Source organism: Archocentrus centrarchus, chromosome 10 (genome assembly GCF_007364275.1).
Source record: "Archocentrus centrarchus isolate MPI-CPG fArcCen1 chromosome 10, fArcCen1, whole genome shotgun sequence".
NCBI classification, from domain to species: Eukaryota; Metazoa; Chordata; class Actinopteri; order Cichliformes; family Cichlidae; genus Archocentrus; species Archocentrus centrarchus.
The window spans coordinates 15,269,835-15,295,109 of record NC_044355.1 but is presented as its reverse complement, the minus strand read 5'-3'; the positions used below and the strand labels follow the sequence as shown (position 1 = coordinate 15,295,109).

The window sequence follows — 25,275 nt, the reverse complement described above, 5'->3', positions numbered from 1 at the left end:
ACTATATTTATTCATAACTGCATATCCAGACTACAAATCCACACTAAATTGCCCAGTCAGAAACAATCTGGGAAGTACAAAACGAGGAAAAGAGCTGCAAAAACAACAGTAGAGGTAGTGCGTTTTTTAATAAAACATACACATATAATCTTATTTTGTTTTTCATTCCCAACTTGTTTACAGTTCAGACTGAAAGTTTTTTAGTTTAAAAAAAATATAATGATTGTATGAGGAAGCTAGAAATGTACTTAAAAGTATCCTTATGTAAAAGCATCAGAGGCCTTTACTACGAAGCAGCTTCTTACTGGGGTTCATGGCCTTGGTAACTTATGCTGCAGACCTAACCTGATCGGAAGCAGGTTATTTCAACAGGTATGAAATCACTGCCTACTGACCAATCAGTTTCCTGGAAAATAGGGTCACCACTCTTGGAAGATAGGTTGTCAAATTTTTTTAATAGCCTGAAGTCTTTCTCTTTCCTTGAAGTGCATCAGTAAAAGTTTCTTAAACGCAACTTTATTCACAGATTTCTTTCCCACAACTGGCTGCAAACAATTTTATTATTCTACAGGGATTATGATCCTAAAACAGGGCAAGTCTTTGTACTTGTTGACCTTATATCAAACTTGCACATAAGCTAAGTCTATTTTTGAATTTTTTTAGTTATTCTTTACTTGCTCTCAGAACCTTAAACAGCACCAGAGTTGTGATATTGATAAATCTGTTACCACAGTCTGAGTGCAGACACTCATACTGTTGCTTTGTCTGTAGCAGCTCTGTGGCTTTCAGTCTGTTTTATGTGCTTTACTACTTCATATTAGTTTTATCCTCCTGTGTAAAATCTGCCACCCTGCTGCCAGTACACTTATCCATGTCTTCATTTAAGCATCTTTTTTGCACACTCCAGAATAGAAAACTGGTTTTCCTACAATTAAAGAATCTGAACAGAGATCATGTTTGTTTGTGTCAGCGAACCTTAAATCTACACGTACGCTAATGCACGTGTGACTCATGACAATATGCATTGTGGCACAAGTGACAGTAACTTCCAACTGCAAAGTCCATTAAATCTTTGTTATCCACTGGGGTCAGAGCGCCCCGTTGGTGTGTGTGATCATGTGTCTGCGAAGGTTGCTGGGGTTGTTGAAGCTGGCCGTGCACTGATTGCAAGTGTATGGCTTCTCCCCGGAGTGGGTCCGCAAGTGGATCTTCAGGCTGCCGTTCTGAGTGAAGCGTTTTCCACACTGCGCACAGGCGTACGGCTTCTCGCCAGTGTGAATGCGCATGTGGATGCTCAGTGTGGTCTTGTTGACAAATGACTTGCCGCACAGAGAGCATGGGATGGGAGACTCCCCGGTGTGACTTGCACGATGGACGATGAGGTCTTCGCGATTGTGGAAGCGCTCACCACAAAAGTTGCAGTCCAGGGATTTGTTGGCTGCGTGAGGGAAGATGTTTTGCTGCTGGGGAAACTGGCTCACGTGACTGGGGTGGCCCACTTGACCCTCAGTTACTACTGCCTGTGATTTCAATCCAGGATTCAGTGCTGTCGGAGCCATTTGAGTGGCATGATTTCTTTCAAGTTGGCTGTTTCTCGCCAGTCCAGCACTGTTATCCTGTGTCACTCTCATTGGAGCTCTGTCATTTGCACTGGTAGTGAAATTCAGGAGACTCTCATGGCTGATATTGTGGTCAGACAGAGAGCTAAAAACCTGTAGCTCAGATGCAGAGAAGAGGGTGTCACTTTCCTCCTGCAGAGGCCCTTCACCTCGGCCGTGAACGCTCACAATTCTCAGCTCCTCATTATCACCTGTCACACAGGAGGAACCAGCTGGCTCCAAATTCTGAGCTCCTGTTGCAACACCACCCTGCACACTGTGGTTTCCAAAACCATCGTGACCTGAAATGACAGAAAACAGCATCTTTAAAGGTTACTATTCATTAAACAGAAGCGCTTTAGCCAGTTTTACTGATGAATGAGGAACTGCTTCTGTCTAAGAAAGGCAGACTTTCTATCAGGTGATTGATGTCTGATTTTTTTTACCTTCCTATTCTTGGCTTGTCTGGTCTAATTGTTTGTCAGCCCTATGATGCACAACTGAGCTAGACAATCTATGCTTTTAGAACATGTGTGCTGTGGTAATAATTAATCCCCACCGAACAGAGCTGCAACGATTCCTCGAGTAACTCAAATAACTCGATTATAAAATATCCTTGGTGCTAATTTGTTGCTTCGATGCGTCATTTAAACTCTGCAGCACTCAGATGTCTCCATCTACCTGACTCATTAACTAGCACACTTAAACATGCAGACACACACACGCACACACGCACGAACACATTCACATGAGCACCAAATTTACCTCAACCAGGAGATGCTGTCAGAACTCAGAATATTTTGTTTCCTATCTTCCAAGAGGACAGAGTTTATGAGATTATGTTTACCTTATTGTATTTGACCTTACTGCACATTTAAGAAAATGTTTTCTTTTAAAAAAATATGATTTTAATATGGCACATATATACATTGAAAGGGTTTAGTTCTTTTAATACCAATCTTTTGACACCAATGCACAGTGTTTTTTTCTCTTTTGAATATTTCTTATTGCTCATTAAGAAGACAAAGGTATTTCTTATCTAGTTACTTAATTAACTGATGGAATAATCAATAAAAAAAACTCCATCACTAAAATATTTGCTAGCTGCAGCCCTACCACGAAACAAAAATACACAAAAGTTTTGTCCCATACGACCATGTAAAAAAACAACTTACCACCAACATCTGTCCCACATCCTCCCACGTCATCCTCATCTTTGATCAGAATGACATCTGGGCTCTCCACATCTGCACACTAGCACATTAAGGACAGCTAAGCATGACCAAACTAGATTTCAAACAGAACTATATGTATACATTTCTGTACTGTATGTACCTGCGCTTGAGCTGCAGAGGAGGTGGTCTTTGTCTGTGACTGCAGGACGATAGAAGCAGCCTCTCCACTCACCTTCTGAGCCACTTGTGATTTAATGAGAACTGAAGAAGGGAAGGAAAATATTTATTATTTATTATTCTTTATTTAACCAGGAAGTGAAACTCTTTAGATGTCTTTTATGAGTGTCCTGGCCCCACATAGGCAGCAGTAACATAGCTAAAAAAAACCTCAAATGGTGTTGATATAGTGATAGAAGATTACAAGGATACCTTTATCTTTAAATCCAGCACTGTTAATAAAAAGCACATAGACTGTAAAGTTAAGGGGTTTTTTTTAGCAGCACTTTTGCACCACATAGGAAAGGCTTGTGGTAGTTTTATTTAAAGCAATAGTAACAGCAGACCATGTAGTCACATGTCAACAGTTTGCCTTGTTCAATAAAAGCATTTTCAAAATGATAAAATGATTTTATTTAAAGGGCAAAGACTATTTAGAGTCTGGAGTGAGTGTGAGCAGAAAAAACATGCAGAATATGCACATTCGGTATGCTACTTTCAGGTGCTCCCTTGTCACTGGGGGTCGCCACAGTGGGTAGCTCTACATGTATGATACACCTATGCCCCTCCCCAAATCCCCAAAAGGAGATCTGTGTCTCCAGCTGGAATCGAACCAGCAACTTTTCATTTGTGCGAGTGAATGCGTAAACTACTACACTGAATATGCTTCAAAACATTTCTTATTTATCGACACTTATAAAGTGTGAGAGGCATGTTAGGGCAGAGGTCAGCACTGTCACCTCACAGCAAGAAGGTCCTGTGTGGAGTTTGCAGGTTCTGTCTGCAGGTTCTTTCCAGGTACTCTAGCTTTCACCCACAATCCAAAAAGCAGATTAGGTTTCTCACGTACGGCCACTTTAGACCTTTCACATCTACAGCGTAAACTGGCCATAGGTGTGAAATTTTTATCACCACAGCAGAAACCTCTGGATCTGTTATCTGTTATCACATGACCCCAACCAGGTAGGGTTAGGGTTAGGTTGCCAGAAAGTGATTGACTGCCAAAAAATGATTGCCTTTATTTATACTGTTGTAAATGACTTCTTGGTAGGGCTGCTCAATTATGGAAAAAATCATAATCACTGTTATTTTGGTCAGTACTGAAATCACCATTATTTAACACGATTACTCACTGACTTCATAAACACACTGCATTTATTGCAATTAAAAAACAGTGAATACCTTGAAATCTAGTGCACTTCTACAATCTCTTGAAAATAAATGCTAAATTGAAAATAAAATACAAAATATATATAAACAAAATATAAAAATTATAAATAAAATAAATAAATAGATAGGTAATGACAGTTATCACGATAAATAATACTAGGAAGAAACAGGACCAGATTATTTAGACCAAATAAATTTACTCACATTTTAGTGCGCTGCCAGAACATACAGACAGATCCTGTACGTGCATCCAAAAGGTTTGGTATTAACGTTGGTGGGGACATGAGCGGGTCCAGTGCGGTGCTAATTACCAGAGGTGGGAAGTAACGAAGTACAAATACTTCGTTACTGTACTTAAGTAGATTTTTTATGTATCTGTACTTTACTTGAGTACTTTTTACTTTTACTTTTACATTTTTACACAAGTATCTGTACTTTCTACTTCTTACTTTTTCAAACAACTCGTTACTTTTTAACACGTCAGAGAGAAGTTTGCACTTCCGGTCAGTGTGCCGTCAAACATCAAACGATCTGAGCCTAAAGGGAGGAATAATAACAAACAAGAAACAATCGTACTGCGTGTTCTCCATCCCCGGGGGCTTATCGGGTACAAAGGGATTAAATAATTAATGTCTCATTTATAGCACTATAATCAGGGGTCACAGCGGGCCGGCCCGAGTCCGTAAGTTGTGCTCGCGGGACATAAACAGCTTAGCTAGCACTACTGAAGAGGAGCGAGCATAAAGGGAGTAACGTGTGGCAGGTAAATGCAACGTTTCTAAATGCTAACAAATATCAGCAAACACACAAATTGTCTGCAGTTTGTCACACAGTGTGTCTGCTAGCTAAAACAATAGCTGCTCTATTTCCAGGGAGAGGAAAGAGAGAGAAGTTCACTCGAAAGAAGAGAGGTTAGAATTAAAAATGACTGGAAAACAAACCGAGGTATGTTGACTTTGTGTAATTCAAAGATTGTATGAAAATACTGCAGTTTAGTACGTAATAAACAGGTTAGCTTGTTGTACTGTATTTACAGTAAAGCTCTGAGTTGGTGCACAGTGTTTGTGTTCATGGTCAGAGTTACAGGTTGCGTCAGTGCAGCAGAGATGAGTTTGAATCAAAGCTGCTGATGCTGAGATTCATTCACTGAAATCAACATTTCTACAGCCTGTATGCTGTCAGTGTAGGGGATGGAGATCAGCTCAGATAGCTGTGAAATACTGGGTTACATCTTTGTGAATTCAGTTCATCCACACAAAGCAGTAAACCTCAGAGCAGCAGCAGCAGGTCAGCTGATCACAGCCTGCATACCAACATCATTTACTGGAGCTCACAATAGAAAGTTGTGATTCATCTCCCCATGCAGAGCCACTACAGCTGATCTTAGGGTTCCTCCACCTTCTGAATCCCACTGTAACCCCTGAGTATCCTCATGTTTGAGTTTAGGTGGAGGCACAGTCACCCTCTACTATGGAGAACACAGAGAATAGAGCTGTGCTTAAATTCCCTTTCACAGTTTGTGGCCTACATAACAGAATCAAGCTGAGTGCATTCATTAGGATTAAAATTTAGATTGGAATAACGTTTCTATTCTCATGTATTATTTTATATTACAGTAATATATAATGAGGTTCAGTTAGCTTTACAGAAAGATAGCAGGTAGAATTGTCCTCCAAAGAACTGCTTATACTTTATTACTTTGAGTACATATCAGAGCCTGTACTTTTTTATTTTTACTTAAGTAAAGGTGAACCAGTACTTCGACTTTTACCAAAGTTTTTTTTTTTTTTTTAAATACCAAAGTATTTTTTAACACAAGTACTTGTACTTCTTCTTAAGTACAGAATGTCAGTACTTTTGCCATATCTGCTAATTAGCAAATGTTGGTAGGGATATCTCTCTACCTTCTGTTGCTAATCATGCAAATAATTGGTAGACACATAACGGGTGATATTGGTAGGGACTTTTAGTACCTAATTCTACGCCCCTGATTCCAGACAGGCTGGCCCATTATAGCCCAGAGCAAACGGAAAACTTGCTCTGCTTCATACTAAATCAGAATTATTCGGGCCGACACAGCAAATACCGGTTATACTGGCAACACTGCAGTGTTTGAATTTCAGCTGGTTAACAACTTGGTCCTGTAGCAAATCTCTGTTAATTACCTTGTGGTTGTGAGTCCTTATATTGATGCTATGATTATTATTCCTCATATTAAGACGATGACTGTTATTGTCTCACTGATAAATAAAAAAAAAAAATGCACAGGAGGAACCGATGGTGCTGTTGCTTGTTGCTTTGTAGGTTATTGTAGGCCTAGCAAAGACTCAACTCTGCAGCATAAATCAGGGCTAAGAGTATACTTCCAGAGCTTAATGTGACAAAATAATTGTAATTTTTTTTTTTTTGGCTGATTTGGAGACAAAGTTGAAATCAAAATGCGATTAATTGCACAGACTTACTTCTTGGCCCATATGTGATTAATCTCTCAAACATATCAATCATGAATAATAAGTTGTTTTGAGTCCGAAACAACATTCCTGTCACTGGGTAGAAGCTGCAATCAGTTTTTGACTGTGACTTTTATATATCCTTTATTTATCTGGGTAAAAACTGCTATTGATATTAAAAATGTCTTTTTAAGAGAGATTTGGCCAAGAGGGCGGCAGAAATTGCAAAAACAAAAAAATTATATCACAGTTCTATAAAGATAATTTAAGTGGCCAAAAAGGACTGGATTGATAATGTAGATACAATAACTCAAACTCATAAGAAAACATGTCGTTACTTTATTTTACACATAAGACCTTTATAAATCCTGTTGACTACAGTCTGTTTACAATGTAAAGTAAAATATTACACAAAAAAAACACACACACAAACACATAGAAACATCAAAAATCACTTTTTGGCAGGTTTTGGTACAACACCGGTACTACTCGGCACACTTGCATTTTCAACTCGTTAAAGCCACGCTGTTAACATAAGCAATTATTCAGAATTAAATGACTGTGGGAATTTAATTGTATCGGGGCGGAGTGTAACTCGTTACTCCAGTATGAAATACTTCTGAAGTGAAAATCTCGATACCTTGTGGTTTCGGTCGTGGCTTGGCTATATTTCCTCTGATGGGAGAAAAGCGGCTCGCTGGTCGATTAGTCCTCGTTTGCAGCCTGAGGGAGAATAGCTCACTCCTCATAACCTTCATCCTCGTCCTCAGGCTTTCGTTTTCCTTCAAGCTCTGGGTTAAATGAAGACGGAGAGACGCGGAGCTCTCCGAAAACAGCTGACTGATTTCTGCCACCGCCGCTTTCACCAGCACGTCCATAATGGACAAAAGCTGTGACTCCAGATTCAGGCTCCCCGGTGGCATGTTTGCAGTCATGTTTCACTTTGCTGCGGCCGAGATTTGTGTTGGAAAAAAGGTGCAACACGGTCAGTGGGCTAGCTTAACAAAAGAGACAACACAATGGCCTTCCTGGTAGCATGATGCTCATTACCGTAATACCTGGAAAGGAGGGGCACTTTGAATAATGATTAGCTAGTCCGCGGCTTACACAGTATGATCAGCCTTGATGTTTAATTAGCATAGTAAAGTTCAGTTAATCTTATCTATGATATCTGCAATCATCCTGTAATCATCACTCATTAAGTGTTTGAGGAGAGCAATTTCTGTAGTTTTGAAAGCAATTCTTGCAATGTTTTTAATGGGCCTTACCTTAAAAAAAAAAAAGGTGCTGTCTGGACGACAGCTCCAAAACCTCTCTCTATATAATTAAAGACATTGGTGCCTTTAGAAATGGGTGTGAGTTATTCAGTCTATGTGCACTAATGTCTGTTGTTGGGGATTATTTTTTACTGAGTGAATAAAATGACAAATGTTTAAAAGTAAACTCCAGTAAATAAATTAATAAACAGTGGCTGAACCAAATAATAGACAATTAAATAATACATTAGACAGAGAGTGACAGATATAGTGCCAGACCAACTTTATGACCTTCTTGGTCTCGGAGAAGAATATGTTTATCTTTTCCTTAAAGGTTTTGCCAAAATATGTGCATCTGTGTCTGAGGAGGGAAGGGTTTGTATAGGTCATCACACTTTGTTGCTAAGGAGAATAAAACTCCCAAGTCATGATTAGGAATCTGTGAGAGAGGCAGGTGTGTGTGTCTTTTATGGAGCTTTTATTGCTGATTGGCGAAGCTTGTGCCATGATGCCAGAACCAACCACTGGACGAACCAATCTGAGAAAACCAAGTCTAAACCACAGCTCACTCCAACAGTTTTTGAATTGATAGTGCTTGTAGATAGTGCTTGTTATGTTTAGCTTAGAGCAGTGTTCTTCGGAAGGGAGCACAGACCAGTGGCTGGGAAGGCCTGTCTCCCTGAACAAGATTTGCCCACATGTACATATGATTTCTTCTGATTCTTTAATAAATTAAATGTCATTTTTTAATTAAAGTGTTTCAGGTGTCAGTTTGGTTTGGAGGATATGACAGCCATGATGTTCAGAAATACTATTACATTTCACTTGAGCAGTCCTACACTTGGTCTCAGTCCATTTTAAAGAAGCTCTGGCCCAGAGAAAGCTGCTTCTGGATATTGTTTACATTCCTTTAATGGATGATAGTGTTCTAACATGCATTTACAGAGGTTTTTTTTTGGTTTGTTTATGGAAGCATTCCAGAGCTCTTGTAGTATTTTCTGCTAAATAAATGTGTCTGTCAGAGAGCCCCCACCCCCCCACCAAAAAAAAAAAAAAAAAAAAAAAATCAGCCATTTAATACTGGTTTTATGATTTCTCCTGCTTCTCTGGACATCTCTTTGCAGAATCAGATCAAGTATGCTGAGGGTGCATTCATTTACTGTGGTCCTGTTCTTCGGAACAAGCTGCCTGCGTGAGATCTGACCTGAGATCAATTACATCTGTGTCTACATTCAAAAACCAGACACAAAACATTTTTTCCCACATAGGCCTACACTCAATACTTGTTTTTTTTAATGTTTATTTTTGCTGTTTTCACTGCCTTAAGGCACTGTAAACCTACATGTTTTTTTGTTTTTGTTTTTATCTTAACCACATTGAGTTTATGTATATGACATATACTGAAATGTGCTACATAAATAAAATTGCCATTGCCGATTATTTGCCCACGCAGTCTTTCACAGTGTTGAAACCCACTCCCCTTGTTACCTGTAAAAGAGTCATCCTGTCTGGGCTGCTCTTACCCAGTCTTACATATTAACCCAGGAAAATAGCTGGTTAACCGCTGCTGTTAATCATTGTCATGTGAAGGACAACCTCCCTTCCTTCTTTAACAGATCCAACAATCTGGAACAAATACAGTGACTTTAATGTTTGACAAGAAATAGTTTAACCTTTCTCTGTATAACATTTAATACATCTCTATAAAATACTCTCCCTGGTGAAAAAGAAATCCCATCAAATACTCTCTCAAGGTTTGTTTATTGCACAAACAACCTTTTAATTTGCAAGTTCATCATTTAATTTTTTTTTTTTTCAGAAATACACAGCAAAGAGTGAAAATGGTAAATTTTTGCGTGTTGTGCTCAAACATAAAAAACCAACACATCAGTAAATGGAATAAAACGCACGCAGCAGTACATTGTCAAACATGCTGTAACTGCATCACATCATCATCACCAGCATTTGAGTTTTGAGTGATTTTGTTGTACTTCATTACTCTGACAGTAGTCAGTCCAACGCCAAACTAAGACTTGCTCCTTGTAGTATGATAAACAATCTTTTTGGTCTTTTCAGTCTTTTTTGTTTGCCAGCGTCTTTCTAAGACTCTGCCTCCACTAACACTCCCTCATCTTCCTCCACCTCACAGCTCTTTGATGCACTTTCCTCCTCAACGGTTCCCTCCGTCTCTGTACCATCTACTGGTTTGTCCTCTTGACTGCTCATTGTCTCATTCTCAGCAGCCTCTTCCTCATCCTTCTCTGGCGATACCTCTCCTGGTGCATCGTCTCCTTTCTCCTTCTCTTCTCCCTTGTTACCAGCCTTCTCTTTCTCCTCCTTCTCTTTGTCCTTCCTCTCTTTCTCTATTTTGGAGAGGCTGTGGCACAATGACTGGACATACGTGAACACACACATTGGGTCTGGGTTGTTACCCATCATGATCATGTCACTCACTTCCAGCAGAGGGAAGCAGTCAGCCAGGGACCTGACAGGTATGCACAGAGGGATGAAAAAACATATTCATATTAATACACTGAGAAAGAGATTTGTAACCTCTTTTTGGTTTGATGGTGGGGCAATATAAATTAAATTTACACAAAGGCATTGTGAAAATGTGTAAAGTCCTTGCTGGGTTGCAGTCAGTCTTTGATAAACCATGAAAAGTTAAACTTCAGTGATCCAGTGTGAAATAAGAAGTTGGAAACCTGCCATGGCTGAAGTGATGTTTTAGAGGCAGAAGAAATTGCTTATGAACAAAGAATTTAGGCAGTTATTGTGATTATTTACAGGCACCTATTTTTCTTCTGGATTTAGAATAGCCTTAAATAAGTCATGGTTCAAAAAGATCCCTTTTTTTGGTCTTGTACTTGCCTTGAATGCAGCTCCTTGGCTCATATGAAGCCTGCTTAAGGTCCCCCTTTCTTCTGATGAGCGGCTTCTCTACTGGCCAGAATTAATATGAGCCTCCACTAATGTACATGCCGAATGTGGCAGAAAATAAACTTTTAAGTTCAAATGGCAAACATTTCAGCATATGTTGCAAGCCAACACACACCCATATTCTTTTCACTGCAGTTTTCCTTTTGCATTTTTCACCTTGACCTTGTTATATTATAAAATCCCAACTTTTTAATATGCTTATAATTGTATTGTTATTTTGTTTTAGAGCTTTCTTCCTGTGATGATGCAAAACTGAACCGAGTGGCAAAATGGAAGAGAAAGAATCAAGAAATCCATACTCTGCAGTTTTGAAGGCCAGAGTGAAGTTTTTCTCCCTGTCCTCTCGAGTCAGGGAGCTGTAGTCAAAAGCGTCTGGAAAGAAACGATGAATCAGAGCACAGAATGCCATCCCATCGCACCAGGATGATGAGAAGTTTTCTATGTTGATGCCCTAAAAAGATCAAGAAACAGACGCAGGGAAGGCACATCTTAATTTACCTCTTCTTTTATCCCTGGATCTCGACAACATAATTGGAAGTTGTGTGGATCTGTCACATTAGATTTAAAGATTTAATGTTGAGCTCACCTCATAGTTTCGAGTCTTGTTGCGACACCACTGAAGTATCTTCTGTTTGATTGAAGCTCCTGTGGCCGCAGCAGCAGATGACTTTTGAATCTTGAAGTTGCGAGTTATTGGTGTCCTAGAAATGTTGCAACACAGTTTCTGATTTAACCACTAGTGGAACATATTTTACTATCACCCTCTAATTTGAGGTACTAAGCATCATGTAGTTACTCACTCTGGTGCACCCTGCTGAAATTTGGCGATAATGTCGTTTTTAGCAGATGCTCTTATAGAGCGTGCAGAGGGTCTTGGTCGGGAGAAAGAAGAGGAGGGGGGACCACTCTTTCTTTTGGGCTTTGCTTGCTTTTCTGCTTCCTTCATCTTTCCTTTGTCTTTTTGCTCTGCATCTACCTCCTTGACTTGTTTTTTCTTCTCTGCCTCTTTTTCATTCACATCTTTACCTTCTTTCTTTTTCTCACATTTACTTCTCTCTTTGTCTTTGTCCTTCATGTCCCCTCCATCTCTTCCAGTCTCACCACTCTGGATTTTTTCCACTTGCTCTCCTTTCTTGTTTTCTTCTGCTTCTTCCTCTTTATCTTTTTCTCCACTTTCAGAATCCTTCACCTCAGCATCAGTAGGTGCTTTGTCTTTATCTTGTGAAGCCTCTTCAGTATCACCTTCACCAGACTCTGGCACAGTCTGAGGTTTCTTTGTGTCTCCTGCTGTCACCTTTTCTCTCTCTTCTGATACTGTATCTTCCTCAGCCTCCATTACCCCCTGACCTTCTGCTCCTTCCTCTAGGTCTTTATTCTCCACCACCTCTGGTTCACTGGGCTGTACAAAAATGAAGATGTGTTTGGTTATTTATTTTGTGCCACATTTCTGTGTTGTGTATTACATAGTGGTGCTCTTTTTCTAGACTGCAGATCTGTTGATTTATTTGCAATAAATTTTTATGACGATAACTCCAATGCTTCTATTTTCTGGCCTCATATCAACACATCACGGCAAGGTGAACTTTATTCAGTGTAAGTATTGACAAGTTACACAGTAAATCTGTCAGGGTTTGGGTTCAACTCAAAGAAATCAGCCAACAGGAAACCCAAACTGGGGATTTGTGTGAGTTTACGAGATGCTGTGTTGATGGTGCATCTGACTTCTAATCTTCAAACATTAACATAGTGGTTTACACAGTTGCCTAACTAGCAAAAGAGCCCCAGTTTAATTCATCCTGGGACAAGACACAAATCTCTTTAAGGTTGTGTCAGGGAGCAGATTCTTCACATTCGTTTGACTGTGTGAGCACTACATCACATTTTCTCTTCAGTATGAAGAGTCTTCCTCTTTTCTTTCATTCATTTATGATGGCCATCTTCTGCGTTTCAGCCTCGTAAAGAGGAACTTTTCTGTTTGAGTCCCTGCATAATTTTAGCATATAAGTGGCCAAACAGAGTGCAACGGTGCACGGCAAATGTGTTAAAGAACACAGACTGTTCTGCTCCAGTTCCACAATTAAAATTTTTTTTTTAATTGCCTTTGAATAGTAATATTATGAAACATGCCGTGTTTATTAACCTTCACAACTGTATTTTTTTTTTTTTTTTTTGTTATCTTCATTGTTTTAGGTGTAATGCAGATCAACAGTTCATTTGCTGGGTGCTATATTTTTGATAGATTTCTTCTATTAACTTTTATTTGTATTTTCAAAACTATTGTGTCTTATTTTAGTGTTCGTCGTGGTCTTTCCATGTGAAGCTGTTTGAACTGTTTGTGTGAAAGCTGCTGTATAAATAAACCTGACTTTCCACATGTTACATGAGGGATAACACAGTCCTTGTAATGTGAGACCTGGAGCTCTGGGATTTGTTGAGTATTATAAATATAAATCTCAAACACAGTTTGAACTTTCAAATGTAAAATTTGGCTGTTAAAAAAAGCTCATATTTTAAAAAATCCCCATCAAAACTAACCACAAAGCAAAAACCACAGGTATTATAAAATTAAATATCAAACTTTTTTTTTTTTTTTAAATTAAGAAGAAATCCCAGATTTATGAATCTCATTTTTGAGACAGTGCAGAATAGTGCATCTTTAATTTAAAGTTTAGTGCACACATTATTTTTTGTTATCATCATGATTAAATATGCCCGTGTACCCTGTTTATTAATGACCTCCCGCAGGAACAGTCACACCAGTTCAGGCTTTGCAGCAGTGACTCATCAGTGGGAATAGGAAACTCCACCACCGTATGTGTGTATTAGTGTGTGTCATGTGCACTACTTTGCATAACTTGTGTGAATGTGTGTGTGTATTTATGTGTGTATATGTCATTCTTCAGCCAGTAGTAAGAACAGGTGGAGCAAATGCTGCCAAAAGGCCTTTCTCCTACTCTGCTGTCCCAGCACACCACCTGCCACGGCTACAAATACGCTCACTGCCTATTCCTATTCGGTATGGGACATGATGACAGTCATTGTAGGTTTTTACAAATGTGAAAAAAGGTAATGAAAATACAAAAACATTACAAACCTGATTGCAGTTGTTGTTGGTGTCAGTGTGATTGGTTGCCTCTGTGGAACTGGATGCCTCCTGTTTGGGTGATTCTCCATCCATGATGTCCGTAAATATCTGCGTATCAGCTGGATTAGAGGTCAGATCAGACTTTGGGACACTAATGCTAATATTTTAATTTAGTAAAAACTGAATCCTCTTCACAGGAGCCCCTCTTAATGTCTTTGCATCTCACTACTCTGCCTTTCGCCCCTTCTCTGGCAACTCTGCCCTGTGTTTTTGGTGTGTCTGTTGGTTTGTGAATATCCCCCTTCACCCGACACCCCCGCCCTCTGCTTTGTGAGGATTCCTGTGCTTCTTTATCTGACCCTTTGGACAACACAGGTTCCCAAAATAGAGTTATAGTGACATAGGCTCAGTCCTGCGGGCCGGACAGCTGCGTCTGCTGTGGAAACCATGGTTGTACACATACATATACACACAAGGGTGCAAGCACCGAAACCACTAATGGTGCATTTTTTTTTTTTCCTTTTCACAAACTACAGACACAATTTAGCCACTGTCTGCCAGATTTATACGCTCTTACTGTAAAGTGAGCTGATTAATTAGAGTATTGGACTGTTGAGATGTTTAAATGAGCGAAATTTAAAGCAGCAGTTCAACATGGAGAAATACATTTATTGTCAAGAATAAGTATGAACCAACACTCATGAGTGGGCAATCTCAGCTCTGCTGAAAAGTAATAAAATCTTTTTTTGAATTAAAAAAATGCACCTACCTCGAAATATTTCAACACTTAACCCAAATGTGAATGTAGGCCTTCTCTTATTGGTGAAAGTTATTGTAATAAATTTGTGGATACTCATAATTTCCCTTCCATTATGCTGTTTCATAAAAGTGGAATCAAATGGTCCATATGCATTTCTTTTTATCATTCCACTCAACACTCACTGCATATGCAGGATAGAGTACAAAATATTAAATATAGTATATAGTTTCTGAACTAGTTAGCACAGGAAAAAAAAAAACACTGTACCAATTAACTCATTCAACACAACACAGATGGTTTTAAAAATAGAGCGCTCTTTATTCCCTCCCTGTCATTATCTTTTTCTGGTGCTACATCCTTCAGTCCCTACCCCCATCTGTATGTGTCTTGGGGACTTTAAATATGTCAACACCTTCTTGTCCATCTCTCAGACTCAAAAAGCTAGCAGAGCACAACTCCGCACTTGATGCAGCTTGGATGTTTGAAAACACAAGGATGCTATAAATGAGGAAAACAAGAGAAGTGAGGTCTTTACAGTATGTCCCTACTATAAAATACTAAGATGACAATGTGTGCACATACAAATTGTCTGCAGTTTAAGCAAAGAGTTTCTTGCCAGTCATACCATGTCACACTGTAGAGAACTGAAGTAAACCCTTGAAATATGTTAAAAAGTTAGTTTAAGGTGCAGGTTAGGGAAGTCTGGGGGGTACAGTTTGCGAAGGGGGGGATTGTAACTCCCCAGATGTGCCCTGATGCCCTTCCTGATGTGTGGGCAGGGTGCATGCACAGCAAGCCTAAAGTGCCTGCACTTACAGCAATTTTACTTTTTGGAGTCCCTATTTGGACAAAAGTATGGAAGATTAAGAGGCATGGCCTCTTAATCTTTAAACTCAGGATTGCCTCTACAGTCAGCCTTTACATTTGAAAAGAAAAAAAAAAAAGTCACTCTGAAGTAGAGTGATACTGTTACAGGATGCCACTGTTGGCAATTTGTGAAATTTCTTCTCGCCTAGATAGTCCACGTCAACTGTAAGTTGCGCTGTAGAGTGGAAGCATTTAGGAACCATGGGTTTCCATGGCTGAGCCGCTCCTGTATGTGTGTAGGTGGCCCAGCAGTGTGTATAGTGTTTGGGTTACCCACAGAAGAGTCTCATGTGGATCCAGAAGGCAAGACTTCTGTGGGCCTCATAGGCAGCCCACAGAATTCCTTAATGCAGCTATAATTTGAGTCTGACCATTACATTTTAATTTGCCCACATGTGGAATTTCTACATTCTCAGTAGAATTTCCCTTGCTACCAAACACAAGATATTGTTTAAAATCTGACAAGTACTTGATAAGACTTTATTGGATGAAACTTGTGCTCATGCTGTTGGGACTCCTCTAATCGCTTGTCTGAAAGGCAAAAGAGAAAAGTCAGTGCAAGTTATGAGACGCAGCTCTGGTCACCTGAAGATATAGTAAGACATACCCGTAGAACACCTGTGATGGGAGTTTGTGTGCTGCCCTGGTAGTAGCCTCTCAGCACAGGACTTGTATACAAGCTGGGATTCTGAAGGCTCTGACCTCCTGGAATGGTCACAATCTGTTGATCAAAGCTGGGGTAGAAAGGCTGGTCTTTCAGGTAGTGAGTGCTGTGAGCGTAGTCTCGTCCCTGCTCGTAGTTCTGGCTGAAGTGACTCACTGTGCCCACAGGGTACTGGCCAGTCAGGAACATGAAGTCAAAGTAAGGATAGGGATTACCCCAGAAGCCACCCATTCCAAACTGTTGTGCACTGAAGACTGGGGATGCCAGCCCACCTGCAGCAGCCACAGCTGCCGCAGCAGCCTCCATCGTAGCTGGGACAGTCCGGCGGCCTAGTTCTTCTGTCTCAGACTGGTAATCGCCAGCCTCAGCAGCCTTCTCAAAGTGGGACAATTCTCCTGGTTGGTATGCAGGTAATGGTGGCAGAACTGGACCCAGCGAGTCACCTGTGCTGGAGGCAAGACCTTGAGCGCTGGGCGAAGTTTCCTCACCGAGTTTGGGAGGTGGAACGGCCCAGTTGATTTCTGAGGAAGGCAGAGACGCAAAGTCACCAAGGAATCTGGTCAAGACTTTCTAGTGACAATTTAGACTGCATCATTACAGTAATTACCCGACTGAGGTTGAACAGCCCCCCCGGTTTGTGTAGAGCTGGCTGTGGAGCCTCCTGCCTGAGCAGGAGCAGACAAACTGGAGCTGGCATATGTTGCTGGCAAGCCCTGGACAGCATATTGAGAGAGACCAGGCTGCTGCAATGGGACCCCTCCATACTGAGTATTGTAAGGCACTGCTACAGAGGAGTAGGCAGAAGGTCCTCCCTGGCTTAAGGCAACATTAGCAGCAGCATTTGTGTTGCTTGTGCTTGAGGAAGCGCCAAAATTTGAACCTGGGTGAGAGATCACACAAGATTTTAATGTGAGCAATATTTGTTCTGCATCATGAAATATTCCGTTAGTTACCAGCTGCAGGTTGAACAGGCACCCCAGTTTGTACAGAGCCGGCTGTATATCCTCCTGCCTGAGCAGGTTGGGACACACCGGCGGTGACATATCCTGTCGGGTCACTCTGGACAGCATATTGAGATAGACCTGGATGCTGGATGGGCACTAAAACCCCTCTGTATTGAGGGCTGTAAGGAACAAGTCCGGGAGACAAGCTAGCTGAAGGTCCTCCCTGGTTTGAGGCAACATTAGCTGCTGTGTTTGTGTTACTCCTACTGTAGGGAGTGCTGGGATTAGAGCCTGGGTGAGAAAGATGTGAAGTTCACAGGGATTCCACACATAGTTTTGCATATTTGGGAATATTTCACCTACCTTTCTCAAGAGGAAAGCTGTATAAATTTACAATCAGCAAAACAAAGAGGGAACCCCTGAAACCATTTAAAAACATGAATCAACAAGGATCTACCAAAAAAAAAAAAAAAAAAACGGGGGGGGGGGGGGGGGGGGGGCAGGAAAAAAAAAAAAAGCCAGTTAAAGTAAGCCTACCACATACCCCAAGAAGACACTTGCAGTCATCATTCTGAAGACTACTAACAGAAAATCTGTCTGAGGTGAAGAGTTATAAATGCTGCCATAGAGCAATCTTAACCAATCAGAGGTTAATGAGGTAACAGCAGACACCTGCTAGAAAGGTGCATCAAGCTTCAGCAACTAGTGTAAACAAATGTCGGGGGTGAACTACAAACAAAGTTTAACACAGCCGGGCTTTCTTTGCATGTAACCTAAAAACCCTGTCAGCGATAAAGGATATCATGATGGCAATTGTCTGATTTCTTCGTTAAGCTGGGCTTTCTGTTTCAGGCTCTTCATCTCATTGTGACAATGGGATGCAGAGTTTGTGCTGCTGTAACTTTACAGCTCAGCTTCATTTGTGATGTTGGTAAGGTACAGCTTAGTAGCTTGCACATATAAAAAGCATTTGCCCAGCAGGCATTCTATATTGCACTTAAAACATTCTGCAAATGAAATGAATGTTTGAAAATTTGGCTCTTCCAACCAAATTTAAACTGAAACTGTGAACATAACCTGCACCATACCAGGTTATATGTTCAGCATAAGTTACCATGGTGTTGTAGTTAGTTAAAATGAAAGCCACTTTTGTGTCACATAAAGCTGACTTTGAGCTCAACATAGCTCACTCTGCCATTAATCTTGCATCAAAGTTACACCCCTCAGGTACAAAGTGCCACTGGCTCCCATAATGACCTTCATGTAGATGTTTAATGTAGAAAACTAACAAGGTTTTATTGGCATTTGTCTTTGGGTTGATAACTGTATTTTGTGTTACTCTAATGCAGTTTTATTCTAACCATTAATGCATCAAATTCTCTTCTCACTGTTTTGTTGATCTTTGTTGTGAGCTGTGTTAACAATGAACCACAGTATAGTCCTTTATCAGACTTCTAGACTGTTTTAAAATTTCAATAACATTTTAAATATGTTATAAAGAAAAGGGCAATAAAAAACAAAAATTAAAGTTTGTTTAAAAAATGCACTTAATGGTAAATATGAGTCTTGCAGAGGTCTTAAAACACTCTTATACAGAGTTTAAAACATTTTCAATATTGTACTGCTGTTGATCACAAACTATGAATCTGCTCTGAATGAATTACCATATTTTTTTTTTTATAATATAATGAACTTGATTTGGGGAAGGGAATTAAAATGGCTTGTTGCAGACAGGAAATGACCTGGGGAGCTCCACCAAGCTCACTATAATTAAAATGAGTATTTTGAACTGTGCATCATGCAAAGCTACTCTAGTAGAGTCCAAGAATAAAAATCCAGAGCTGGAAATGAACATTACAGTCCTCCTTTAAGCTCTGGTCTGTCGTCTGTGGGGTTGCTACAGAGTTACTTCATAAACGCTGGTTAAACTGGTAACTTGTTACATCTTTGGTTGAGGGCAGCAAGTTGAGATCGTAGAAAGCATTATGCATTTATAAATGCTGTTCACACCTGAGTGGAAGTGTCTGCAGATCATTGACTACAAACTGGTGCATGTTTGACATGCTAATCATTATAGAAACTACTTTTCTCTCCATCCTCCATGAGTTTCTATTAAGAAAGCTGTCAAAGCTACATTAAATTGACCACTTGAGGGTACCATATAATATAAACATTGACAAGTCATCTTATGTTAAGGCAAACAGCAGACTTAGGACTTGTCTTCCAATATTTCTCAGATTTAGTAACAAGGTCTTTAAAAAAAAAAAAAAAAAAAAAAAAAAAAAAAACTGGTTCAAAACAGATGCCTTTAAATCTTATGAATTCGTTGCATGCACTGTCATTTGCTTTAGATTTCCTTCCCCTCACCCCAAATCCATTTTCCCCACTAGTTAACTTTGAGCCCTGGGGGGGGGGGGGGGGGGGGGGGGGGGGGGGGGGGGGGGGAAGAGAAAAAAAAAAAAGTAATGACTGAAACTAGAGATTCCGTTTACTAAAGTGTTAGCTTGAAAAGCCATTAGTGGTAACAGGTGATTGTCTCAACACATGTAGTCAAACCTCTAACTCCAACAGAATGTTTGGATCCATTTAAATAGGATCATTTGCATTTGTCATGCTGGTCAGTCTACCAGGGTGCTTAAACTTTTGGTTTTACACCAGCCATACAATCATTCAGTTACTTTTCTAATTGTACTGCTACAATTAGACTGAACATACTTTAGGTTTGTCTGATACAGTTTGTCATTACTGGACCACTGAAGTGAGCACATCAGAGGTTGATTAGAAAGCTTCAAATTATAGAAGGTAACTCACTGATTCAGCATTGAATAGCACTCCCTCTAGAGCAATTTATGTGTAAACATGCACTGTGAACTGGACGGAAAAAAAAAAAAAAAAAAAGTAACCATAGTTTGACACCTGAGCCACCCACTACACAAAAGATTGAAGTCACCAATTCAAAACAAGCCACGTTTATTGGATCAGATAGGGACGTTCCTGTTGCAACATTTAACCAGTTCAACAAGTTGCTCAGTTCAGTGATGGGAACTTGAGTTGTTGGGATTCTGCCAGTACTTCATCTGAAAGGCAAAAAGATGAGTTAGTGCAAGTTACAAGATGCAGTTCTGTCACCTGCAAATGAATATACATATGAAACCTGTTAGAGAGGGAGTTTGTGTGCTGCCCTGGTAGTAGCCTCTCAGCACAGGACTTGTATACAAGCTGGGATTCTGAAGGCTCTGACCTCCTGGAATGGTCACAATCTGTTGATCAAAGCTGGGGTAGAAGAAAGGCTGGTCTTTCAGGTAGTGAGTGCTGTGAGCGTAGTCTCGTCCCTGCTCGTAGTTTTGGCTGAAGTGACTCACTGTGCCCACAGGGTACTGGCCAGTCAGGAACATGAAGTCAAAGTAAGGATAGGGATTACCCCAGAAGCCACCCATTCCAAACTGTTGTGCACTGAAGACTGGGGATGCCAGCCCACCTGCAGCAGCCACAGCTGCCGCAGCAGCCTCCATCGTAGCTGGGACAGTCCGGCGGCCTAGTTCTTCTGTCTCAGACTGGTAATCGCCAGCCTCAGCAGCCTTCTCAAAGTGGGACAACTCTCCTGGTTGGTATGCAGGTAATGGTGGCAGAACTGGACCCAGCGAGTCACCTGTGCTGGAGGCAAGACCTTGAGCGCTGGGCGAAGTTTCCTCACCGAGTTTGGGAGGTGGAACGGCCCAGTTGATTTCTGAGGAAGGCAGAGACGCAAAGTCACCAAGGAATCTGGTCAAGACTTTCTAGTGACAATTTAGACTGCATCATTACAGTAATTACCCGACTGAGGTTGAACAGCCCCCCCGGTTTGTGTAGAGCTGGCTGTGGAGCCTCCTGCCTGAGCAGGAGCAGACAAACTGGAGCTGGCATATGTTGCTGGCAAGCCCTGGACAGCATATTGAGAGAGACCAGGCTGCTGCAATGGGACCCCTCCATACTGAGTATTGTAAGGCACTGCTACAGAGGAGTATGCAGAAGGTCCTCCCTGGCTTAAGGCAACATTAGCAGCGGCATTTGTGTTGCTTGTGCTTGAGGAAGCGCCAATATTTGAACCTGGGTGAGAGACCACACAAGACTTTAATAATGTGAGCAATATTTGTTCTGCATCATGAAATATTCCATTAGTTACCAGCTGCAGGTTGAACAGGCACCCCAGTTTGTACAGAGCCAGCTGTATATCCTCCTGCCTGAGCAGGAGCAGACAAACTGGAGCTGGCATACGGTGCTTGCATGCTCTGGACAGCATATTGAGAGAGACCAGGCTGCTGCAGTGGGACCCCTCCATACTGAGTATTGTAAGGCACAACTACAGAGGAGTAGGCAAAAGGTCCTCCCTGGCTTAAGGCAACATTTGTGTTGCCTGTACTGGAGGAACCACCAATATTTGAACCTGGGTGAGAGATCACACAAGACTATTAATGTGAGCAGTATTTGTTCTGCATCATGAAATATTCCATTAATTACCAGCTGCAGGTTGAACATCCACCCCAGTTTGTGCAGAGCCAGCTGTGTATCCTCCTGCCTGAGTAGGATCAGAAACACTGGAGCCAGTGTACAGTGCTGGCAGGTTCCAGATAGCATACTGAGAGAGGTCAGACTGCTGCACTGGAACCCTTACATACTGAGCATTGTAAGGCACAACTACAGAGGGGTAAGGAGGAGGTCCTCCCTGGCTTAAGACAACATTAGCTGCTGTGTTTGTGTTACTTCTGCTGTAGGGAGCACTAGGATTGGAGCCTGGGTGAGAAAGATGTGAAGTTAGAGATTTCCCCATATAGTTTTGTGTATTTGAGGATGTTTCACCTACCTTTCACAAACGGAAGGCTGCATATATCCCCAATCAGCAAGACAAAGATGGAACCCCTAAAACCATTTAAAAACATGACTCAGCAAGGTGTCTACCAAGGGGAAAATCCAATAAAAGTAAGCCTGACACATACCCCAAGAGGTACTCTGCAATCATCATTCTGAAGGATACCAGTAGCAAAAACATCAAAGGTGAAGGGTTATAAATGCTGCCAGAGAGCAGTATTAACCAATCAGAGCCTAATGATCTAACAACAGACACCTGCTGAAAAAGTGAATTACACTTCTTTCTAAACAGGTGAGGTCAGGTGATAATTTCAGGATGTGTTTGAATGCAGACAATTAAGAAGGTTTTCTTTGTGCATTGTGTTTGTCTTGTTATTCAGGGACATTATCACATTTTCATCTCACTGTTCTGTTGATCTGTGTTATGAACTTGGTATTGAGTTGCAGTATCACATTTGATCAGACTTATAGACTGTTTAAAAATGTCAGTAACATTATGCATATGTTTAAGAAAAAATAACAAAGTAAAAATAACATACTGGAAATATAGTAAAATATCACAGTTGGTGATAGGAGGGAGGGGAAGATGCCTTTCAATAAGTATCCACTGACAGGCCTAGAGAAATGGGAGTTAGAGTGATAAAAGAAGTAAGCAGCTACACACAAACAAAAAGATTCAACAGAAAAAACATGGAGCTTTGGAGCCTGATACACCTCAAGGTACAGGGAGAATTATATGCAATGGCAGGATGCAAATGCATGAGTGTGAAATACCAGAAAGTGGAAGAGTGCCATACCTTAGAGGAGGTCTGACAGCATCTTGGGCCATAGCAGGCAAGCTAAAGGGCAATTCATATCACCTGAGCTGGCCTCACAGCACAAAACAAGGTTTTATCAAAACGAAAAGTCAAGGCTCATTTGCATGGTGACAATGAATAAAACACAGTCACACAGTGCATGGTACACATCACTCCATAGTTATTTTAACTGCTGGCAGTTATTAAAGGACAATGACAATTTCTTTTTGAACTGTGTTCTATAAACACAGAGGTCTTTTTTCCAGCATTAGAATACATTGCACAGTATGTCAGCTACAGGAGTAGTATTGAGCTATAGCTAGACATGGAGTGGCTGGAAAAAAATATATATCAACCATATATCAACATACGTAGCTGTATGTTGATATATTGTTATATTTCTCTTATTTTATCATACAAAAAATTTCAAGTAGAAGTACAGATTTCTTGGCAGAAAAATGCAAGAAATGAAACTGAGTTGCTGTTTCTTTTTATTCTTCAATTTAGGTATTCATTTTTACACAGTTTTGGTGGATCTCACATTAACCAGTGCTGCTATGGCCATAAAATGTTTAACATATTTTACGTAACATATTTATTTTTATTTATATATAATCTAAGATCCTTCTGTGAACTCTAAACACTGAGGCTGTTCTGTATAACCAGAAAAGCAGTCCATCTGAGAAACACAATATGGTTACGTTTTGTTCAGTGCAATTGTTTTTCTTATGGTCACACGGTGGCGCAAAAGGACAGTATGAGCATATGCCTACAGAACACAGGATGTAGCTAGTATGTCATGAAACGATGACTCGCCCAAGGGGCTGATTTTAGTGAAGACAATCAAACACCATCTTTGAAGAGAATTTAAAGTTTTTCTAAGCAAAAGTCTTTTTTTTTTTTTTTCTAGCAGATTAAACCCTGAGCACAGACCACAGAAGGGAGCAGCAAACCAGCTTTCGCTTTCATAAGGGTGTGTGTGAGAGAGCTGGAGCTTCCTGTGAGTTCTTTCCCATGGCTCCTTTCATGTTAAAGGACTAACAACGTGTAGATTTAATGGACAATGGGATCACTGCAGGAGATCATAGTATCACGTAAGTGTATATCCTCTCTTGCAAAGACATCAGAAAGCTGCAGACTAAAATTAGAGTGGCAGCTAAAGAGGGCAGGCCTGCCTGCAGTTCCTGGTGTGCACACAGAGCATCAACATCAAGAAGGGTCTAGCTGTGCAGACGCTGCACCAAGCAGAAGTGACAGTCTCCAGAGCTGCCTACAAATTAAGATTTTTTTTGCGTTTATGAACCTTCTAACAAACAAAAACAAATAAACAAACAAACAAATTAAATATCCATTTGCTTATCTGGGTTTTAATTTGTATAATCTTTTGCTACTTTTGGTATTTTTGTGCAATTTATTGCTTAAAATATATTGTTCAATTTATTCAGGTTTTTCAGGGGGGGAAAAAAAATCACACTGATGATGTAGAGGCTTTAAAACCTCACAAAAACTCGTGTATCAAATGTGATATACTTGGCGTTACATGGTTAAACACTCAGGCCTGCAGCTAAATGGGGGTCTGTGGTCATGTGCGGTCATCCAGAATTTTGTTGCTTTTTTCTTCTAGAAATACCATACGGGTGTTGAGAGTCAAAGAAACATATAATAACAAGTCTCCTGCCCATTTTACTGCACAGTCCAGTTTGCAATCACAGTGAGACACAGATTACTAGAGATACAGAGATAATTCACCAGAGATACAGTGTGTGTGTGTGTGTGTGTGTGTGGGGGGGGGGGGGGGGGGGGGGGTCAACCTGAGTATGAATCAGGTTAAATAGCTGTGTCACCTCTAACAGTATTTCTGTAAATACAGGGCTTTTGCCTTAATTTTTTTCACTTTAGCATACTTTGGGCCCCTTACTGCAAACTGATCAGCCAACCCAAGTGTTGTTGTTGTTGACCATGTCCATCCCTTCATGACCACAGTGTATCCATCTTCTTATGGCTGTTTCCAGCAGGATAATGCACCGTGCCACAAAGCTCAGATCATCTGAAACTGGTTTCTTGAACATGACAGTGAGTTCACTGTACTCAAATGGCCTCCACAATCACCAGCTCTCAATCCAATAGATCGCCTTTGGGATGTGGTTTAAGGGGAGATTCGCATCATGAATGTGCAGCTGACAAATCTGTAGCAACTGTGTGATGCTAGCATATCAATATGGACCAAAATCTCAGAGGAATGTTTCCAGCACTTTGTTGAATCTATACAGCAAAGAATTAAGTTCGGAAGGCAAAAGAAGTTCAGCCTTGTACTAGTAAGGTGTAACTAATAAAGCATCGAGTGGGTAAGTGTACATTTGCTTTCCTAATTTTGCAAGTCTGTTTTAAAACCACAGCCATTTTGCTCTTCTTGCTGGGTTCCTACTGGCCCTCAAGATAGATATGAGATTGAGATATCTGTGTCCAAATCTAGATCAGTACTATTGATGGGGACAAAATCCACAGGTC

At 40.6% G+C, this 25,275-nt stretch overlaps 4 protein-coding genes across 4 annotated transcripts; all 4 read right to left on the bottom strand.

Moving 5' to 3' along the window:
- Window positions 1-33: 33 nt before the first annotated feature.
- On the bottom strand, window positions 34-7,643 carry LOC115786499 (zinc finger and SCAN domain-containing protein 2-like). The gene is made up of 4 exons (XM_030738668.1): window positions 7,250-7,643; window positions 2,934-3,034; window positions 2,774-2,852; window positions 34-1,900 (listed from the first exon to the last, which is right to left on the bottom strand). The coding sequence occupies exons 1-4, from the start codon at window positions 7,542-7,544 to the stop codon at window positions 1,089-1,091; spliced, it is 1,287 nt and encodes a 428-aa protein (XP_030594528.1). The 5' UTR covers window positions 7,545-7,643; the 3' UTR covers window positions 34-1,088.
- A 2,131-nt stretch (window positions 7,644-9,774) lies between these two features.
- Window positions 9,775-14,138, bottom strand: smtnl1 (smoothelin-like 1). The gene is made up of 5 exons (XM_030738667.1): window positions 13,900-14,138; window positions 11,606-12,204; window positions 11,392-11,506; window positions 11,105-11,256; window positions 9,775-10,350 (listed from the first exon to the last, which is right to left on the bottom strand). Exons 1-5 carry the CDS (start codon window positions 13,981-13,983, stop codon window positions 9,966-9,968), a joined length of 1,335 nt encoding a protein of 444 aa, XP_030594527.1. The 5' UTR covers window positions 13,984-14,138; the 3' UTR covers window positions 9,775-9,965.
- Window positions 14,139-15,927: 1,789 nt separating this feature from the next.
- LOC115787453 (uncharacterized) lies at window positions 15,928-17,705 on the bottom strand. The gene is made up of 6 exons (XM_030740175.1): window positions 17,670-17,705; window positions 17,489-17,544; window positions 17,135-17,416; window positions 16,789-17,061; window positions 16,125-16,702; window positions 15,928-16,048 (listed from the first exon to the last, which is right to left on the bottom strand). The coding sequence occupies exons 1-6, from the start codon at window positions 17,693-17,695 to the stop codon at window positions 16,037-16,039; spliced, it is 1,227 nt and encodes a 408-aa protein (XP_030596035.1). The 5' UTR covers window positions 17,696-17,705; the 3' UTR covers window positions 15,928-16,036.
- Window positions 17,706-20,084: 2,379 nt separating this feature from the next.
- On the bottom strand, window positions 20,085-22,137 carry LOC115787413 (probable endo-1,3(4)-beta-glucanase An02g00850). Its single transcript, XM_030740108.1, has 7 exons — window positions 22,099-22,137; window positions 21,966-22,021; window positions 21,623-21,895; window positions 21,288-21,548; window positions 20,939-21,211; window positions 20,280-20,852; window positions 20,085-20,202 (listed from the first exon to the last, which is right to left on the bottom strand). The coding sequence occupies exons 1-7, from the start codon at window positions 22,122-22,124 to the stop codon at window positions 20,153-20,155; spliced, it is 1,512 nt and encodes a 503-aa protein (XP_030595968.1). The 5' UTR covers window positions 22,125-22,137; the 3' UTR covers window positions 20,085-20,152.
- Window positions 22,138-25,275: the final 3,138 nt, after the last annotated feature.

Bases quoted from the DNA above. Each gene is read 5' to 3' on its own strand.
- LOC115787453 (XM_030740175.1), bottom strand. From the start codon at position 17,695: ATGATGACTGCAAGTGTCTTCTTGGG. The intron at 17,545-17,669 runs GTATGTGGTAGG...AAATGGTTTCAG, and splicing joins ACTGCAAGTGTCTTCTTGGG to GGGTTCCCTCTTTGTTTTGC. The intron at 17,417-17,488 runs GTAGGTGAAATA...TTTCTCACCCAG, and splicing joins CAGCTTTCCTCTTGAGAAAG to GCTCTAATCCCAGCACTCCC.
- LOC115786499 (XM_030738668.1), bottom strand. From the start codon at position 7,544: ATGACTGCAAACATGCCACCGGGGAGCCTGAATCTGGAGTCACAGCTT. The intron at 2,853-2,933 runs GTACATACAGTA...TTAATGTGCTAG, and splicing joins CCTCTGCAGCTCAAGCGCAG to TGTGCAGATGTGGAGAGCCC. The intron at 1,901-2,773 runs GTAAGTTGTTTT...CTGTCATTTCAG, and splicing joins ATGTGGGACAGATGTTGGTG to GTCACGATGGTTTTGGAAAC.
- smtnl1 (XM_030738667.1), bottom strand. From the start codon at position 13,983: ATGGATGGAGAATCACCCAAACAGGAGGCATCCAGTTCCACAGAGGCA. The intron at 11,257-11,391 runs GTGAGCTCAACA...TGATCTTTTTAG, and splicing joins ACAAGACTCGAAACTATGAG to GGCATCAACATAGAAAACTT. The intron at 10,351-11,104 runs GTATGGATTTCT...CATACCTGTCAG, and splicing joins CTGGCCTTCAAAACTGCAGA to GTCCCTGGCTGACTGCTTCC.
- LOC115787413 (XM_030740108.1), bottom strand. From the start codon at position 22,124: ATGATGATTGCAGAGTACCTCTTGGG. The intron at 21,896-21,965 runs GTAGGTGAAACA...TTTCTCACCCAG, and splicing joins CAGCCTTCCGTTTGTGAAAG to GCTCCAATCCTAGTGCTCCC. The intron at 21,212-21,287 runs GTAACTAATGGA...TCTCTCACCCAG, and splicing joins GCCTGTTCAACCTGCAGCTG to GTTCAAATATTGGCGCTTCC.